The sequence below is a fragment of the Galendromus occidentalis genome, unplaced genomic scaffold (genome assembly GCF_000255335.2).
Source record: "Galendromus occidentalis unplaced genomic scaffold, Mocc_1.1 scf7180000077475, whole genome shotgun sequence".
NCBI lineage: Eukaryota > Metazoa > Arthropoda > Arachnida > Mesostigmata > Phytoseiidae > Galendromus > Galendromus occidentalis.
The window spans coordinates 723,620-742,914 of NW_003805463.1; the positions used below are offsets into that span (position 1 = coordinate 723,620).

At 50.6% G+C, this 19,295-nt stretch overlaps 4 protein-coding genes across 5 annotated transcripts; 2 read left to right on the forward strand and 2 right to left on the reverse strand.

Annotated features, from left to right (window-relative positions):
* On the reverse strand, nt 1-1,595 carry LOC100906364 (protein MEMO1). Its single transcript, XM_003744887.2, has 2 exons — nt 1,173-1,595; nt 1-1,063 (listed from the first exon to the last, which is right to left on the reverse strand). The coding sequence occupies exons 1-2, from the start codon at nt 1,593-1,595 to the stop codon at nt 584-586; spliced, it is 903 nt and encodes a 300-aa protein (XP_003744935.1). The 3' UTR covers nt 1-583.
* Nucleotides 1,596-2,070: 475 nt separating this feature from the next.
* On the forward strand, nt 2,071-6,574 carry LOC100905539 (putative phosphatidate phosphatase). 2 transcript variants are annotated; one of them, XM_003744799.1, is made up of 6 exons: nt 2,071-2,251; nt 3,491-3,642; nt 4,135-4,322; nt 4,490-4,676; nt 4,788-5,034; nt 6,105-6,267. In XM_003744799.1, the coding sequence occupies exons 1-6, from the start codon at nt 2,191-2,193 to the stop codon at nt 6,155-6,157; spliced, it is 888 nt and encodes a 295-aa protein (XP_003744847.1). In that variant the 5' UTR covers nt 2,071-2,190; the 3' UTR covers nt 6,158-6,267. The 2 variants fall into 2 exon arrangements, with proteins under 2 accessions (XP_003744847.1, XP_028967739.1); XM_029111906.1 differs by having other exon boundaries at nt 4,788-6,574.
* Nucleotides 6,575-7,325: 751 nt separating this feature from the next.
* Nucleotides 7,326-11,576, reverse strand: Sf3b3 (splicing factor 3b subunit 3). Its single transcript, XM_003744800.1, has 6 exons — nt 11,336-11,576; nt 10,075-11,235; nt 9,444-9,971; nt 8,232-9,321; nt 7,619-8,093; nt 7,326-7,496 (listed from the first exon to the last, which is right to left on the reverse strand). Exons 1-6 carry the CDS (start codon nt 11,574-11,576, stop codon nt 7,356-7,358), a joined length of 3,636 nt encoding a protein of 1,211 aa, XP_003744848.1. The 3' UTR covers nt 7,326-7,355.
* Nucleotides 11,577-13,483: 1,907 nt separating this feature from the next.
* On the forward strand, nt 13,484-18,674 carry LOC100906511 (heat shock factor protein). Its single transcript, XM_029111857.1, has 9 exons — nt 13,484-13,779; nt 14,416-14,524; nt 14,650-14,774; nt 14,893-14,994; nt 15,076-15,291; nt 15,456-16,009; nt 16,402-16,464; nt 17,551-17,656; nt 17,761-18,674. The coding sequence occupies exons 1-9, from the start codon at nt 13,660-13,662 to the stop codon at nt 17,809-17,811; spliced, it is 1,446 nt and encodes a 481-aa protein (XP_028967690.1). The 5' UTR covers nt 13,484-13,659; the 3' UTR covers nt 17,812-18,674.
* The last annotated feature ends 621 nt before the right edge of the window (nt 18,675-19,295 follow it).

Sequence of the window (19,295 nt, forward strand, 5' to 3'; positions counted from 1 at the left end):
TTCGCAGATGCTCATCTGACGATTTATTTATTGGTGTATTTGTATATGGGCTTCTGAAATATCAGCTACGTTGTGTTATCACGGACATTGCAAAGTAGGCTGGATATCTTAAGGAAAAATTACAAACCTTCCAAAGCATCAACATGAGACTCCTCTGTCGAATTCCATCCGTTCCCATTTCATGCTCTCGAGATCCGACTACCGCATTTGCCTTCCCAGCTCCGAAACCTCAAACTGAGTTAGACGCAGTGAACGGAAAGAGTTGGATAATTCGCTATCACCGGCTTTCCTTACTTCGGTATATCTCATTGGCGAGTAGACCCCATGCAAACAGCACGACGACACGATGCTAGTCTCGACCACACGAACCACTTGAAGAACCACACCAGGAGAGCATAATGAATTGGTAATGCGCGCTGAACGAATCCTAGCTCATCGAGTTATATTTTCATCTACCGATATCATCCTTGTAGGCCAAGTACTCTGTCTGTCAGTTTACTCCTGCTCTTCTACGAAGAGCTCACAATGGCTCTGAGTGAGCCGACGGGAACCCATGAGAACTGACGTAGACTCTTTCGAAATCCTAGTTTTTGTCGTCGACGAGAAACGCCGCAGAAGCGTAGCTGACTGAGCTGTCTTGACGACTGGTGACACGGTTGCTTTGGGCATATCTTAGAAACTCGCAATTGAACCTTATGGGACTTTGTTGCAAGGTAGCGATGCTATTGAGCAGGACGCCAATAGGGTGTCTTCCGCAAATTGTGTTCCCCGTGCTCTTCAAATAACTGGCAAAACTTGTTGGGCTGAGGTCTTCGATGAGCTTCATTCCGTCGTGATCCAACTTGCTGATGCTCTCCCAAATGTCGCCTTGGGCTTCGTCGTAGTGCTGATAACGGAATCTGCTCCCCCAATGGCAGAAATCTGAGCTCACCACGAAACACACATCTTCTCTGCCGAGGTATTTCGCTAGGGCTCTTCCGTATATTGCCTCTTTCTCAGTAGATATAGCACCAACCATGATTGGTATGATTGTGAACGGTCCATTGGTTTTCCTCTCCATCACCTGCCATGAGGAATAACGGGGTTAGTCTTGAGTCGAGCCTCTGGAGTGTACGCAAAATTGCACGATTCTCGGATCAAGGAGCGATTCTCTGACGGAGCGTGATAATTACCTTGGCAATGTATGGGAGCTGCATCTCTATCGAATGCTCGTCTTCATCGGTCCCCAAGCTCATCTCTTCGAAGAGACCCGTCTTATAAAGCTCGTCGTAAATTTCTTTATCGATAGTGAGATCCATGAGAGGTGTTTTATACGTTGTCGCCGGGGACAGGGCGCAGCCTTCCAAAAACACATGATGAGATGGTCCCAGAATGAAGATCTTCCGAACTCGATCGGGATCGATCTGCTTGTAAGCGAACGCTGCAGTCGAGCCTGAGTACCTGTACCCAGCATGCGGAGCTATGATTGCCCGTGCGGGAGAATGGGTAGCATTACCAACTAGCTGCAGCCAGCCGTCCAACTGGTTTCGGAGCTCATTCTCTTTCTCCGTGTACCACGACCCTGCATGAGTGGCTGCACGGCTAGTCCGGAACATGTCAGCTGTCCTAGATTTCACAAGCGTCGAAATAGGAGGACTCTGCTCGATCTTGTTCTCCGCTCGCTGAAAGGTACACCGAGCCCACAGCGGAGGTTCCAAGGCTTCGGCCAGCCAGTAGTGAGCGCACCAGGAGAGTTCTAACAGAAGAGGATCTCGCCAGACGAGACGATGATGCGTCTTCTCAGCTGTGGAGCGACCGATGAACGCATTTTTGTAGTATCTCCACTTGGACTGAACAAGCGATCGCGTTTTGGGGTCCCCCGAGCTGCGAGGATATTCCTAATCGTTATTTTTCCTCTGATAATCACATCGGAGTACTGACGACAGTGAATATAGCAGAGCGCGGCGAAGGGAGAGTCCTCGAGATTTGAAACAGCGCGCCGGAAATTTACCCTCTCCGTGTGACGGACCGGTTCTGTGTTGTCAATAATCCTCCTCCACACATATATACCCGAAAATTACCGGATACGCTGGACAAAATTGAATGGGCGAACAATGGATCGTCTTTAAGAGTGACCTAGTCGTGACGGAAAGCGCAGAGTTCTGAAGTCCGTTCGCATTACTTTCTACATGTTTATGACCGGTGCTTAACATGGGACTCCGGGACAATTTGCTATTTATGGTCATTGGACATTTAGTGTGCATCGGACTCGGTAAGTTCTCACGTTGTTACTCTATCGATCTTATTGGGCGCGCATCGATTTGCGATTCGCTGCGTTCGTAGTAGTGGCAGCCCTCCACAGAAGCTCTATGAAGTCGTCGATGTCTCAGAATACCACCCGGAAGAACTCCGCGATTCTCTATGGACGGATATCATGAGGGCTTCAATTTTACAGAATTCTTGTCCTAAATCCGAGATTTTCCATTTGGGAAGCGACTTGGGGTATGAGACTTTCCCCACGCGCATGGTGAATTCATCAAGCTCAAATTGCTTCTCATAGAGAACATTCCCGCTGCTCATCTTGCCGCTCAAGGAATGCTGCGGAGCCGGACATAGTCATCTGACTTACTTAGAGCAAATTCCTCTTTTCTACCGGAAAAGGGCCATGACCTCCCACGCGAATTGTTTGCATCTTTTACAGCATGGTGACTCCCTGAGGATCGATACTGTTGAGTCGAGAGTCTCGAGACAAGGCTCCGGTGGAAACTTTCAATCAGTCACATGCTCTCATCCAGTCAAACTGCTCTCCTTGAATGAGAGAGCCATCTCCGCGAATGGCATGGCGTACGTTGGCAGCCGAGCATAGATGACCCTTCTTGCCGGTCACAGTCCGGAATTCCGGTGGCAGCCAATCCGAAAGTGCGTCAAGTCGATGGTGCAATTCGAGTTTGCAGATAGAGACTCCACTCTCGGTCTATCCCGAGGAGAGATAAGATTCCAGCCAAGAGTCAAGGGTAGGGATTATATTGCGTTGTAGGTCTGCGGATCATCTGAATGGGAAATCTGCGGGGTACGCTCCCTTGACGGGACCTGCACTGGCTTTCACGAGATCAAGTTCATACAGAGCTCTGAAAGTCTCGGAAGCCACGGGGTCCAAAAGAATTAGACGGCCGGCAGCCGAGAGGTGATATCCCTGTTCTATTAATTGCTGCGTTGAGATGTCCCGTCCGAATTTAATATAGAAGGTCAGTCTTTGGACAGCTGGCCCCAATCCCGCCTTCCAAGATCGCTCTTGAGCAGAGGACCGTCTCATGCTCATCCATGGCCCACGAATCTACTATTCTCAGCGCAAACGATCCGAATCATAAACGAAGGGCCGCTCAGGCGAGCCTTCGAATCTCCGATGTTGCAAACAATTCTCTAAGCTGATTTTCATTATGTGGATAGATGGGAGACGAGTTGCCTGCGAGAGGCGAAAATAAAATGCTTTGAAACTCATTTTTTCTTCCAGTCGCTCTGCCAGTACTCCTCTTCTACCTCATCGGTAGACCGTACAAGCGGGGTTTCTTCTGCGATGATGAATCTTTACGTCATCCTTATCACGACAGCACGGTCACGTCATCTGTGCTGTATGCTTATGGATTCACCTTACCGATTTTCACTGTGAGTCGGGGTGCAAGATGTCTGATTTGAGGGTCTCGGTATCATTTAGAGCCTGTTTCCTCTCCTGAGGGTCGCCATCGGACTTGGGTCATTCTAGCCGAGTTACGGGATGATCCCTTGCCTCTGCGCGTGAAGCGAATCCATCCCAGCCTTCAAAGGCTACCAGGGAGATGGCTCAGAAACCTTGCTAAGTGAGGAACTGGAATGGGCACCGCATCTACTTTCAGACAATTAGTCTAAACGGTCTCTCGTGTGAAGACTGCTTCTATCGGTCTCTCAGCACTATACCGTCAAAATGAGCCATATTTCGCTTCGATCTCCATAGCTAGCGTCATCGTAGGGCTTTTTTTGTGAAAATAGGCTCAATTCTACTCCATCGCCCGACGCGGCCACTCTTTAAACCATGTGTCATCGATACTCCATGACTGTCGGTTCGATCCTCTGGAAAGCTGGACGGACGGGATTTTTTTCAAATCAACTTTCGTGTTTCAGATCATCCTCGTCGAGACCATAACTTCGCGCTCGGATGTGACCGGGATTCTACCTCAATTTGACAAACCCTTCCTGACCTATAAGGTTCCGAATCTCGTACAGAGCATTTATCACAATATCTGGCCGTTTCTCATGGGTGCTGCTGTGCAACAGATGGTAACCGATATCGCGAAATACACGATCGGCCGGTGAGTAAGATTTTCGCTCCGGAATAATTTCTGTGCAGTATTTCGGAGCGCGAGCGGCTCTGCTTTTTTCTTTACATGTTGAGACTGATTAGGTACATCGATAGTTATCAGGTTTTTCGATCTCATCCAAGCAAAAAGGGTGTTTTCTACTTTCGTCTGATCCACAGGTTGCGCCCCCATTTCATTGCGGTCTGCAATCCGAAGAACCTCGAGGAGCTCTGTAAAGTCCCGTACAAATACGTCGAGGTCTACGAGTGTGAATCGAAGTACTCTGAGGGCCATCTCAAAGAGGTCCGCTTGTCATTCCCGTCCGGCCATTCGTCTTTCTCGATGTTCTGCATGCTGTGGATTGTGGTGAGTCGGGCACCTGCGGCATCGCGTGAACAGGTCGTCCTTCAAAGTTCGCAGTTGGTGTCAGCCAGAACCATCTTCTAACAAGAAAATCATTTCTCGGGTTCCACCTAGCTCTACCTCCAGAAGCGCCTCACTTGTCCGTGCGTGAACGTGCAAGCTGTGAAACTGCTTCTCCAGTCCGGCTTCTTCTACATAACTTGGTACACGTCGATGAGCAGAATATCGGACTACAAGCACCATTGGAGCGACGTGCTCTCTGGAATGTTGATCGGCGCAGCGATTTGTTTCGCTGTATTCTACAAAGTGGCGCCGATCGCGAACAGAGATTTGTATAGGATGGCCAGGACCTCCGATCAAGGTAACGGGAACCTTCCGATGCCGACGGAAAATATCCCTGTAACCTATCGCAGCTGTGAAGCAGGCGTCTCAGCTTAGTACCTTGCGGTCCGCCTTGACCACCACTTGCTAAATCTTTCCCGTCGGCTCCCGACTCTGTCGCGGATCCTCCCGCAACCCCCGTCTACAGCTCGAATGTCATTCGCTGCGGTGCATGATGGATGTGAAAAAGAAAACCTGCGATGTTCAGGACTCCTTTCTCAGTGAATGGAGTGCAATCCGCCACGTATGGAATGCTCTGGTATTAGCGACGCGGGATAGTTCCCGTGCATGAATACGAAATGTGGTCTTCTAGAATTTTCTTGGTCCCTGGCCTCGGAATCTTCTTGCTTTGAATTTCAAATCCCCCATGAGCGTCGTTCATCAATGTTCTCACTGATGGGACGAGGATCGGTGTTCCGTGTGATCCGCACTATGCCTTATACTCCGAGGAGAAATATGTCTGACCGCCTCCTAGGCTGACAGATCCTCCGAAAATAATCAACGAAGAGACTACCAATAGTTGGCGCAAGTCCTCGGTACGAGCGTTTGCTGCCTGCAAGAAGTCCGACTCACAGCTCACCTATCGAAACTTCTCGAAACCGCTCAGGATTCTGAAATCAATTGGGGCGCGGACCCTCGTCCCGGTCCTAGCATTGGAGTAAAGTGTTCACGTCAATGTCGTAATTCGTGTTCTGTTCATTCGGTCTCTTAGCATGAGTAGATCGAATATAACTGTGCTTTCTGTCATTCCTCGTGATTCTGATCGACCATACGGACGTTCGCCACACGAAATGCTTGATCTTTCTCGGACTCGATCAAGTTTCATCATGACGCTTGTTCGTTTCGCGTTCGGACGTGACAGGAATTTCTAGCACCTATCCATGCGATCATCCTTCGCAGAGGAATGTAAATAGTCATGTCAATCGGACCGACCTCACGGATCTCGATGCTGCAAGCGCTTAGAGATCCGCGGAATCTTTGGTGCAATTCTGAGCGAGAAGTACGTGAAGCGGAACGATTACAAACCAGACGAACAAGATCATATTGCAGATGACGCATCGGAGAATCTCCCTCTGAGTACAACGAAGCAGCCATCCAGGTAGACAGCCTCTTGGAAAACACCCCTCATTCCGATACGCCTATGACCTATGACTAAAATCCGTTGACATCTTGTAAATAATATACAGCCCGAAGGAATAAAATTTTGATGCTTGTTCATCCCATGCCTCCTCGATCGGGCACAGGAAGATGGTTCCTCGCATCGGAATGATTTATCGAGAATCACCAAACTGAACGGCTTCCAAATCAGCAATGTCTGTCCTCTTCATATAACTCCACCTCCTCTGTCCTCCAAATTCATCGCCAAAACGGAGAGGATTAACCAGTTGTTCCCATGGAGAATCTCTAGACATCTCCGTAAAGCCGATGTTCCTGCCATTTTCTCGCTTTACGCCTCTCGTGTCACACCCATATAATTCATTCCAACGCCCCCCCCTTTAAGAATAAAGGAGTTATTATTAGAAAAAAAAAAATAATGGTTGATTTCCTGGGTTAGCATCATTTCTGATGGATAGGGCGGGAACCCCACAGAACGTTCCGGAGGCGATTATAGGATCTCATAGGATCAGGAGGAGTCCATTCTCGAGGTCTCTGACTTTGAACGTCGAAGGCCCTCTTACTCTTCTGGTGTATACAGGATCGATTCCGGCGAAAATTCCCAAAGAGACATTGTCCTCTGGATCTCACGCGGACCTCATCGGCCGCTCACAGCTGCAAGTGGAAACTTTGAGATTGATGAACTGATCTGCAGAGCGACCCGACGAAGGCTCATACTGGGGCCTGAGCTAGAGCTTCCTTGCAGACTTTCATCCCTCAAAACTTGGCGTATTTCCTTCCCCCAGAGAAACACCGCTCCGCTGCTGAGCCGCCCAGGTCTTCTTCACTGTCGGGACAGTCATGGGTCATGAGAGCATGCTATAGCTAAAGAACGGCTAGGCGCTTCTTCCAAAGCGGAGAGAAGCTTTCTTGGGTTTATGGTTCTATGAGGAGGTCATGCCATTCCCGACCTATATCCTCCGAAAAACTCCGTCGAAAGAGCGATGCGCGGGAGCTTTGTCTGATAGAAAAGTCGGATGGAAAATGAATCGGTCCGGGTGATTTTTTTTATTATAGCTCGGACTTGTTCGAAATGATCAATGATTTTCTGTTACCACTTGTTCTCGGAGCAGTATGAGGGGATCAATGTCGGTGAGCAATCATCATAATCAGTACTTAGAATAGAGTTCAACCAGATGATTAATTCTAGAAGGCAAACTTGGTTCGAATGTCTTCGAGCTTCTTCGCGACCTCATGCGGAAGCCGTTCCAATTCATCGGCGATCTGTTTCTGCTTGTTGGCATCGAGTGAGTTATATTGCTCACATAGATCGCCATCGATTACGGCCTGGAACGACAGAGCACTGGTCAAGGTTGAATCATGGGGTATATTTGTATGATTACTGTGCGATCGTTCGTAGTATTCGGACATGCGTAACTCAGCGTAGGGACTCTGAGGTCGAGGCTCACCTTGACGGGGAAATAGTAACTCCTGAACGACAGATGGTCACGTCCACATATGGGCGGATGTTCCGTCCTCATATACATTTCGAGATGTTGGAAAAATTCATGGTCGTCTTTCGATGAGAAAGGTATGAGAGCGCCAACACCACCGGCTATCGTTGTGTACACTATAGCTTCGGGTCCGCCGGGGATCAATGCGGTCTTCTGGAGCGAAACGATCAGCTCACCAACGTGAGTCATGCTCAGAACTTCAGCTTTCTGACCAGCTCCACCCAGCCATCCTCGATCCCACAAGGAGCGAACTCCAGTAGGGTCTTCGTCGACGTCGTCCGACGTGTTCCCTGGCAAACGTAAGATGTAAACGTTGCCGAACTTGTCACCGCCTACGACGGTCCTATAGTCGACCATGCACGCCGCTGTCGTCCAACGAGGCGTGAAGTCGTCCGCGAAAATGATCAGCTGATTCTCGAGCATTCGGTACCTGGAAGGAGAAAATCGATGACCGACGGGACCTTTTTCCAGCGTTGAGCGCCGCGGATCACTCATTTAGACGCATCACTAGCAAACTTCGTCGATCGGCTCAATGATGATCGATTATTATGGAAGGGACGGCACGTACCTGATGAAGAAGAAGCTTTCCTGGACGTCTCCGACAACAATGCGGTTACCGACGGCGTTTATGGTCACGATCAGGTTGGGAATGTGTTTGTTCTCGCATTTTCGGAGCATCTTCTTCTTTCCGAAATCGTATATTCTCAAACAGCGGCCCACTCCGATCAGAACCCGATTGCCGAAGTTACACATGGCTTGGGGAACGTCGTCCATGACTGTTGTGTGGACGAGCTCCAGCTCGGTGCAGTCCTTCACGACCCTATAGGCGTTGATAAAAGAGTTCCGGCATTCCCGTGGACTCAGCTGCAGATCCTTCGAAATGCCAACGAGGAGTATCGGATCTGTGGATTTGTCGAAGTTGACCAAAGCGACACTGACGGCGGCTTCGTTCTGTTCGAGCTGAATTTTGTAGACCGTCGACAGATCCGAAGGATTCAAGATGCGAATCACCGAAGCCCAGTGTTTTTTGCCAGCCCGAGGAGCTCCGAACTGGGATTCGGGCAGGTCTTCGGAGAGGAAAGCAGCCGCCAACTCTGCGGCCATCTCCTGTTCGGCTTCGCCAGCGGCTTCGATCATTTCTTCAGCGACGTGTTGCTTTCGCTTCTCTTTGACCGAGTCTGTATACGCGTTGTGATCCGTTTCGATTACGATTAATTTCTGTGATTTCTTGTCAATCACGAAAGATCTCGGAGTGAACGAGAGAGGTGCGCTGAGTTGATTGAAGACAGCGCCGAGTTTCTCCAGAGCGAGAATTCGGAGTGTGTTCCCGGCGATTGCGACAATGCCTTCAGGACATTGCTCTGAGCAGAATCCTGAAGCGTATTCGAGCGAGTCGTAGGAAAGCGGCGTCAGATGGAACCGATTCTGGAACAAGTACGAGAGCCAGCATCGGGAGGACATTGCGAGGACGGCGTCGGTGCCCTGCATTTTGATTTTGAAGAGTTTCACGCTGCGCGAACCGAGGAATCTGGTGCGTGTGTCGGACATGTCACCGGTGACGGCGTCGAGGACCATTCTCTTCAAGATTCCGTTCTGAAGTCCGATATTCAGATACAACGCCGAGCTTCCTGATCCCTCTTCGTGTCCGGACATGTCAACTGAAATTGAGGGCAAAAAACACGCTTTCAGCTCCACTGGAAAAATCGAGTCGGCGGACGGTCGGGTCCTTGTGTATATTTCGGGAACCGGATTTCAAATACATTCGTTTTCGTTTACTCACCGATAGCCAAGGACTCAGGATTGGACTCCGTCATGCCCTGGACCGAAAGGATTGAGAGGCAGGATTTCGGGTCCAGCGAGATAACGTGCACCGTACCGTCGGAGGAACCAACGGCCAGGAATTTGGTCCTCTGTTCGCCCGCGGGAACCGATCCCAAGGCCATGCAGAGTACGTCGCTGTTCATTTCCTTGCGTTCTGCATACTCGTTCAGCTGACCAGAGGAGTCCATCTCGAAATATATCAGTTCCCCTCCGGTCAAAGCGATGACGACTTGTCGTTGATTTACTGCGCATTTTACAATCAGTTTTTTGCCAGACGTTCTCCATTCATTAACTCTCCGATCCGCTCTGATGTGACGGATGCCTTCAGGATAAATCTGTACGAGAGCATCGTGTCCGATCTGATGACAAGCGAGAGTCGGCGTGGTTCCCAAGAAACCGGAATCCGTGACTTCTTCGACTGTCTCTCCGATACTGAGTACGAGAGTTGCGTTGATGAAGGACACGACGATGTAGGCGTCGTACTCGTCTGAAAAGCGGAACGAATTATGACGCCGCGTCGGGAGCCGCTCAGTGGACGCCGATTTAATATTGAGAAGCCAAATGACGATAATGAATTGGAGGACACTCACCGTCCGCTCTCTTCTTGACCGTCCACACGGCACTTGGGTTGCCAGGCAGCTCCGAAACGGCCATTTCGCTCACTTCGAGACCGTGACGTAGGACACGCATTGTAGAGCGGGGGCCGCGACCGCAAGCTGCGTAGAGCTGGGGTGTATCTTCATTCGTCAGATCTGCCACTCTGGCCGTCATGATAGGAGACAACGAGTCCATTTCGTCAACCAAGACCAAGTTTTTGAGTTCTCGAGGGAGGAAGAAAAATGTGTCGCCCTCTTCCAAGGGGAATATGGATGAAAACTCCGGCTCGTCGGTGTTGTCACCGAGATGTGCGATCTGATAGAGCGAATGATTACCGAACTCGGAAGCCACAAACAGGAATCCCGACTTCAAGACATGCATCGTCTGAGCGACTGGCAGCGAATCAAAATACTTCAGTTTGATTTCGGTCACGGCATCGTCGTCGAATTCCAAAGTGATCTTGAATATGTCCCCCTGTTCGGTCTGAGCCAGGAAGAAGAACATCGACTTCGTTTTGTGCTGCGTCGAACAGACGAAAAGCATGCCCCGATCGGGGTCGTCGAGATCGTTCCTGCGTCGGGGTATCGGACACCGGATGTCGGCTTGGTCGCCGAGATTTTTGTACGTGATGAAGTTTTCTGAGCACACAAGCACTCCAGAAGGCCCGTCCACGCCTCCGGGCACCGCGATGAGGAAATTACTCGGCTCCTCCAAAGGTTCGGAATACTTCCTGACCACGTGATTCAGACCGAGATCGAGCTCGTAGAAAGTTAGGCTCTGCTGAGCTTTCTTGGCGGCTTCGCCGGTATGATCGTTGTCGGCTTCTTCGTAGTCCAACTCGATGCATGCGAACACCGGGTTTTCGAATCCCACGTCGACACCGACCATGTGGTACACCAGAGTGTTGCTCTTATGCGCCTCTAGGGGCGAGGAGATCGTGAGTCGAGCGTTCGAATCCCTATTGAGGATGTACACAAGCTTCTGTTTTTCGACAGCACCGATCATGACGGCTCGACCTTTCGGATCGACGGCCAAATATTGTCCGGGCACGATGCGTCGACAGCCGGATTTGCCGAAGGTTTCCATATGTATCTTTTCCAGCACATTCTTCGCGGGGTTGAACTCAAGGATACAGATACGACCGGAATCCGAGCCTGTAACGAGATTGTAACGATAGAGCGACCTTCCCCGGAAGTGAATCCCACGGTCCTAAGAGGCTCAATCGTTCGTCGAGATTTTTGCGGTAAAACTCACCAACGATCAAGTAGTCCTTGCTGCCCCCGGTCAGACGGAAACTCATCAGGCTTCGTATCACGCCGAAGACGTCTGTCGCGTAGACGGTGTGTACTTTTCCAGTGTTCGAATCCGGCTTGAGGATCTCGAGGATTTTTCCTTTGGCAACAGCGATCTCTTGCTGCTTGTGTCCGGAGAAATTCCCGTGACAGGACGCAGTGATGGCTGTCGCATGTTGCAGAGTGAGATTGTACAGATGCATTCTGTGACCGGAGCGAAGTGTCTGATGGGATGGCCGGCGATAAGCAGCTGTAACGAATGAACTCCGGAGATGTTTGACATCTGCATAGACCGAGACACGGCCTCCAGCCTCGAGTTGGGTAACATGCTCACGCCGTGGCTTACCCTATCAAACACTTACCCGAGGTTCCCGAAGCGCTCCCCCGATCGGTCGATAGTTCGCAAGCTTATCCGGCGAGATTGGGCTCGAACTCCAACAGCTTCACGCAAATTGGCTCATCGGCGCGCTCGAGCTGTCGTGTTTTGATCACAACACAGAGCGACCGCCGCTAGACTTTGAATTTCCCCGCGCTTATTCATAGGAAGACCTCCGGCCGCCGGCATCGGGGTGGAGGCGACCCAAGTCTTGCGAGAATCTCCGCGGAAGCCCACCCTCTAGGAGAGGTCGTCCTCGAGCGGTACATCGCTGGATTCAGTGGAGTTTTTCCGGAATGTGAAGTCGGTCATCGAAAAAAAAGGGGAGAGTCGTCAGCCGACGAGCCGACAACAGATACTTTCGAAACACAGCACATGATGTGGCCTCACTTGGAGGTCTTTTGGGGCAAATCCATCGGGGGCTCCAGCTGCCGATGGCCTTGAGCACCGAGATGGAACTGGCTCCGAATATGGCCACTCCAACAACGAGACGGAAGAAGGGTTCGAACTTGAAGGACTAAAAATTTCAATCTCGAAACTTCCTTGAAATGAAGTTTTATTCGTTGAATGAGATCAGAGTTCTATTGACTGTAAGTTTGCGGTACTTCGGACTTCGGGATGGAGATGTCTTCTCCACTGATCTTGCGAAGCCTGCGTTTCCTGATCTATCCTGCTGAGCATCGGCTGAATACGAGAAATCGCTGATATTTTACGAAGGAAATTGAGCTCGGTATCGGATCGAGCAGCCGCATGAAGATCGACCTTGAACCGCCAGCCGATACAAGATTTTGACAGGAAGTATTGGTACGACTCAATGTAGTGCCTCATAGGTCTCATGGATTCGCCCATGAGACACGATAGATTTTCTTGTGCTGGAGAGAGTTGTCGACCTCTGAGTTATGTAGATTCGGGAGCTCAGGAGCTTCATCGAAGAGAAAAGCGGCACACTTGATTGCCCCTTTTCTTCCGACGGAGCTCTTGATCTCCGGATGCTGTACCTTTCAGTGAGGCAGGTTCACTCATCTCCTCCGATAGTCCGCCTGCGGCGACCGAAAGCACTCGTGTACAACATCCCCCCCCTCCGATGTAACACCGACTGAACGATGACTATGACTGGAGGAGGGAGACATGTTGTTCCGGCTATCTGGCCCATGGTGCGCAGCTCGTCAACAACATGATGCAATGCCGCCGTGTACACGGCGACACGCCGAATAACACAGGGGGATGACTGGCAAGAACGGAGACCAGAAATCAGAGATCGATCTCGGGGATATTCGGCTCGATAGAGACGAGAGATCTTCGGATCTGACGGAATCGTCACAACAACGTGGATCGCCTAACATGTGCATCATGATTTCAAAAATCAGGAACGATGTCATCAGCGGACCAAGGGGTTTTTCAGGAATCGCCTTCTGAGCCGATTTCCGTTTTCGCGTTCCCCAGAGATCTCTGCGGGAGCGGTCGCCATGCCCGCATAGCAGGTCACGGAGACTCAGAGTCTCGAGGAGGACTAGGGATTGCCGCCTCGAACAGAGAAACAGCGGAAGCTTTCCGCTCGGCAGTCTCCGACGAGGAGGTCTTTAACGCGCGAATTGTCTCTTTGCAGACAGCCTTCTATCTGCAAATGGAAGTCGTCGTCGATTAATGTGTGTATTTTGGTGAATCAGGGAAATTTTCTCACCGCCATCCTATCGAACCTCCGGAGAACTATCAAGTGTCAGTGCAACGAAAAGTCGAAGAAGTCATCGAATCGCTCTCTGAACTCGACGGTGACTTGAGAGCATTCCACGACGAGCTCACATCCCGGTGACGATATCGGTATTGCCTGTTGTGGTGTTCGCTTTTGTCGTTAGCGGCCCGTACACTGAGCTTGCGTGCGGAGACGAAGCAGGATCCTGCCGGGAAGAGACATGCCGACCTCAACATCAGCGTCAGCGGAATCGTCGGGAAATAATGTCCCGGCGTTCCTCAGTAAATTGTGGCGTCTCGTTGAAGATCCCAAATACGATCAGACTATCTCGTGGAGCGACGTGAGTGAGATATAATACATCTATTCGGTAGGGCCGCTTCCAGCAGGAAGTCCCCGAAGCCTGTCTGATGCTGCATCGAGACCGGTTCTCAACGTTTTCCACGATTGTGCCGATATCTGTACCGTACGAGTGCTCAGGCTCCAAGGGGCGAGAGTTGGATCTTTGATGTCATATCAGGCCATAACTTGCGTATGCCTTTTCACATTAGTGCACGGGGCTTACTCTCCTGAAGCCACGATTGGGTTGAACTTTGGGTCGGAGTAGATGTCTCGTATGGCACACACACCTGCCTCCTCAATATCACATCTCCCACCCGATATACCGAGTCGACCGGCGGAAGGATCTCCTCGAGCAAACGCTCGCTCGAGAGCGCAATGTACAAAACCTTTTCATTGCAATATCCGATCATTGGTCATCAATTTTGCCTGTCGACAGAGTTGGATAATTTTGAGATTGAATCTTCGACGCAATAACTTATTCGATGAATGATGGATTGGATCAAGTTCCCGTCTCACGACAGCTGCAATGACATTACTTTGCTCTTCCGACCGAATTTCCATGATTGATCTCCCAGCTGTGTATCTTTTACGTACAGTGAATACGATTGTCATGCAAAGGGTTTCGTTTATTTTGCAGTCAGGACAGAGCTTCATCATACATGATCAGACCCAGTTTGCGAGAGACGTTCTACCTCTGTACTTTAAGCACAACAATATGGCGTCTTTCATCAGACAGCTCAACATGTGTAAGCAAGACTTCCTATTTCTGCCGCCGTGTTACGACTGTTGATTGTTGATCGCATCTTTCAATGAATGAGATGCATCGTCGGAAGAACGGATGCGGGGCTAATTGAGTGCTCTGTCTCCACAGACGGATTCCGTAAGGTTGTCAACGTCGACAGTGGGGGTCTCAAAGGATACAAGGAGGACATCGAGTTCTATCACAACTCGTTCATTCGCGGACAGGAAGCTGCCCTGGAATATATCAAGCGAAAGGCACCAGGCCATCAGAAGGTGAGAATGCAAGTCACTTCCTCTTTTCCCAACCCGGCACGCCGGAACTCTCCTCATCCAATCGTATCGCTCGCGGAGTCTCATCTGAAGCCTTTCGCAGATTCCGACCACGACAACGGCTGCGATCTCAGCAGTACCTCACGATCAGGAGCTGCGAACCGAACTCGTTCGGGAACTCTTGACTGACGTGAATCAGCTGCAGGTGAGTACGGGCTGCGTTCCCACCTGAAATTCATCCCCTGCTTCGAGAGGGAACGAGGCTCACGAGAACACGCTCTTACAGGGGAAACAAGAGAGGGTTGACACTCAGCTCGATGAAATGAAACGAGAGAACGAAGCCCTCTGGCGTGAAGTGGCTGTCCTGCGACGGAAACATTTGAAGCAGCAGCGAATCGTAGAGAAACTCATTCAGTTCCTCGCCAGACTTGTTCAACAGGCGCGTTCAGGAAACTCAGAACACAACATCTCGATGAAACGGAAGCACTCGCTGATGTTGGACGCAGGCCTGAAACTGCGAAAAACTCTCAAAGGACCCGTAGCTTCGACCAGACCGGTATGTTATTCTCTTCCTTACGTTCTCGCAGAGCATTCGTAGGACATACGTTCCGAGACACGATTCTCTGCGGACGTTCCCCTGAAAATTGACGGAATTTTCTCCGCTAGGCCGTGGAACCTGAGACGCGGATTTCGGCGATCGATAGCGGGCCCATCATCAGCGACATTACCTACGAGCAAGCACTGAACGACCCACGAGTCGATGCTGACACCTCCAACGGGGATGGAAATAACGCCCTCTCAATAGCGCGGTCGAATGCGGCGCCTTCACCGTCAGTTGACGGCTTGATCACCTCACCGGCTAGCGCGGCAGATTTGGCGGACGAAGTTGTGCTCTGCGAGAACCTTTTCGATGAGGAGGTCGATCTAGCTCCGTGTGTGGAATCGGCCGTGGCAACGTCTCGGGGCAGTTCCTTCCAGTTACCAAACTCTCATCTCCGGACGCCTGAGGAACAGGACGCTCAAGATTTCGATAAGTTCGACTTCGAGCAGACGTTGAATACCCCCCAACACGACTGGGACGATCAGAACCCGATTCCGGGAACGAGCTCAAAGCAAACCTCGGGACAGCTGATGACGTCGACGACTGCTGATCCGGGGCTGCAGGTTGCTCTGAAAAATTCGAACAACACTGTCCTCAAAGCTGAAGTCGGCAAGAACACGTGAGTACCGGGCTTGGGTTCTGGAAGTTGGAAACCAGTCCGCACTTTTCTATCGACACTCCGAGAGGGCTTCAATTCGATTTCCATCTCCGAACGTTCCTCCAGTTTGCCATCTCGTCATGACGTTTCTACAATCTGGAAGGTCACGAGCACCGTTCTTGAGTTTCTCCTCAAGCGGGTGTCCATGTGCTAAATTTGCAGCTCTCGCCTAAACTTGGTCTCTTTCGCGACCTCGTGATCGCTTCGTGTGATTCTGACACTTTCAGTTTTTATAAGACTTGCACTCTTGTGAACTGAATTTTCGGCCATGTTTCAATGGAGATCACTAGAACTCAGTCTATCAGCAGACCGATAACGTTCTCATCCGGTTTCTCGGGATCCGCGGCGAATAGGGACACTCTCGAAGGGTCACAATCCGGTTCCGGCGATATTACACCTTCGTCCCAGCATGCAAAGTAAGCATCACTCCCTGTCTCGAAAGGTCGATTCATCCGATGAGAATCTTAAGCCTATGATAATGACCTACCCCTCTCGGAGCCGCCCTCCCTCGCGCATCTCAACGGACACGTTCTGAAATGGTCAATCCGAATTATGGTCTTGCGGGAAAGAAGAGTATAACGGTCTCTTCTCGTGCCCCTCGAAGAATCCGCGGATTCGATATTCTCCATCTCGCTGTCAGGTTTCTGAGGATCATATTCGCCTCAGCGCTCATTGATTTGGCGCCTCGAATCCACAAATATTTCCCCCGATCGTCGAATGCCAGAGAATTCTGGCGGAATATCTCTCGTCTCGCTCGAAGGAGCTGCTTTCGAGGATCTTCCCATATCACTGTGCTTTCTCGCTGGGCGTATGCGGGCTCGACGCGATCAACAAAACCAGGAGCGGCCGCTTGCCCCGACCTGTCTAGAGCTGTGAGCGACCTCACAGGTACCTGACTTCGACCCACCTGGGTCTGAACAGGAGCAACGCAAAGACGTCGAACCGTAGCTCGACATGAATCGTCCAGAGCTGCGATCGACTGTCGAGGGATTTCGCCACACTACTGCAGAAAAACTGCGTTTCCTGCTGAGCTACTAGGATGGAGCGGAGCGGATAAACGATTCCGTCATGATGCTGACGCTTGAATGTCGGTCGCTCGTAATGGGCTCCTCTACTGATTTGCATATGCAGTAATTCTTCAGACGATCTTCGATTCGCACCGGGGCTGTACCGAGCGATCTCTCATGCGAGACTTGAATAGCGGTGGGGCGTGAGATTCTAGAACGGGGAAGGCTCTGCTTCTCTCTTGCTCGCAGCAAGGATACAGATTGGCTCGAAAAGCGCGAGATATAATAATTCCGGGTTGGTCCTCGAGGGCGTGATTCGAGAAAATTCCTCCTCGAAGTCCGATTCTCTTGCGGAGAGCTCATCGGGGACACATCCCTATGATTCCGGTCTGGAGAGGAACAATCGCTGGGACGGGATCTCGAGAGGCTCATCCCTCCTCCTCGTACAGCCTCGATCGGGATGGTGTAGCTAAGTGATTCTTATCTTGGAATTAGGGATACTCTCAACGATCATCTGGAAGGCGTCGACTCAGAGCTCGACTGGCTCCAGCAGCAGCTGACGGCCGGAGGACTCAGCATCGACAACAACACTCTCTTGAACGTGAGTAGTTCCTCGATTTGATTCCCCCCCCACACAAGGCTTTTTCCCCGATGCCGCGCTGTTTAGAGGCCCGTAGAAACGATGACGATATTTTTTATTCTCAGATCTTCGATACCGATACGAACTTGAATCCCGACTTCTGTCTGGAGCTGTGATCGAGTCGCAATGAGCGCTATGTTCCCCCGGATGTGGGATGCTTATTGAGTTGTTCCCCCGATTGGTGATGAACCGATCCAAGACTTCTTTATCATGCCAACGAACAAACGTTGGAGACTTCATTATCCTCATTGCATAAAATGAACTTCCACACCCTAATTTCATCATTCTGTTTTCCTTGATCACGAATCACGACCCGATATTCGACCCCCTCTTTGACTTCGGATTCGCCTATGGATTGTTTCGACGATGAAGCCATGAAGGATGGCGGCGTGGTCACGCGTCTTGCAAACGTCCACTCATCGGGAGGATGAGCATTCTACCCCCTCGCCTCGGAGCGGTCTGTCTTGACGTCCGATCGATGACTACCCATCCACGAAGTTCGTCTTTGCGTCATTGAATGACTTTGATGTCGTATGGAGCGCTTTATATATCAGAGGCGGAGTCGGGTGCCATGATGAATCGCGTCCTCGATGTAGGTAAAATTTCTCTCCCAGCCGCCGATTTCTCCCGATCGGAATCTATCGCGATGGCCCCCGGCACTCGAGGAGCCGGTACGACAGCGCCAATAGAGCGAAAACCAGTAGGAAAAATCAAATATCATGAGGATAAAACTCGCTCCAGTAAGACATGCTTCATCATCCCCGATTGCCCTTTACTACATTTGTCGTTTTCCCTGTCTGCCGCGAATCATGAGGCGAGTCGCTAGATTAGTAATCGTTGACTCCATAAAAAGAGCTCGTAGTATGTATAATTCGAAGTGTAGCGGAGTGATCTCCACACAGGGAAGGCGATTCAATTCGAGGAGTACTCTCAAGAAGCGCTACACGAAGTTGTTGTTAGTCCCAATAAAGATGTTCAGATTTCCCCGTTGGGGACTCCCGATTGATCGCGGGGATCTGCGCATTCAGATACATACGTTGAAATAAACTCAAGCTGACTTCGTTCATCCAATAAATATATATTTGTACAGCGATGAGAAATGGCGTTTTTTGTTCGGACATTACGAGGAAGCGAGCCCCCAGGCCCCAATACCTGGAAAGACGGTCGCGGAGCCATGATGCGAGAAAGTCTGCGTGAGAACACTCTTCAGAACAGCCATGATTCCATCGGCATGGATTTGATGAGTTCATTCGGAAGACGACTCTAGGCCACGAACTGAGCGAGGAGATGATCTATCCTATCCCGAATTGTGCGAGATTGTGAATCACCCAGACGATGAGCCGTGGCGCTTCTCTATTGTCGGAACCCAATGACTAAATACTACCAGAAGAACACCATCCACTTGTCCAGCCTCCCCCCCATTCCCCACGGAGGTGACGCGACGCCGCTACGTCCGACTGAATTTAGCTCCGATTGTCACAGCATTTATTCTCTGATGGACGATTGCTGCTCATGCTCCTCCTTCGCCTTGCCTTTCTCGGGTGGATGAAGTTAACTCTCTTCTCCGCGGATAGATTCCCGACTCGAATTCTTTCTATTC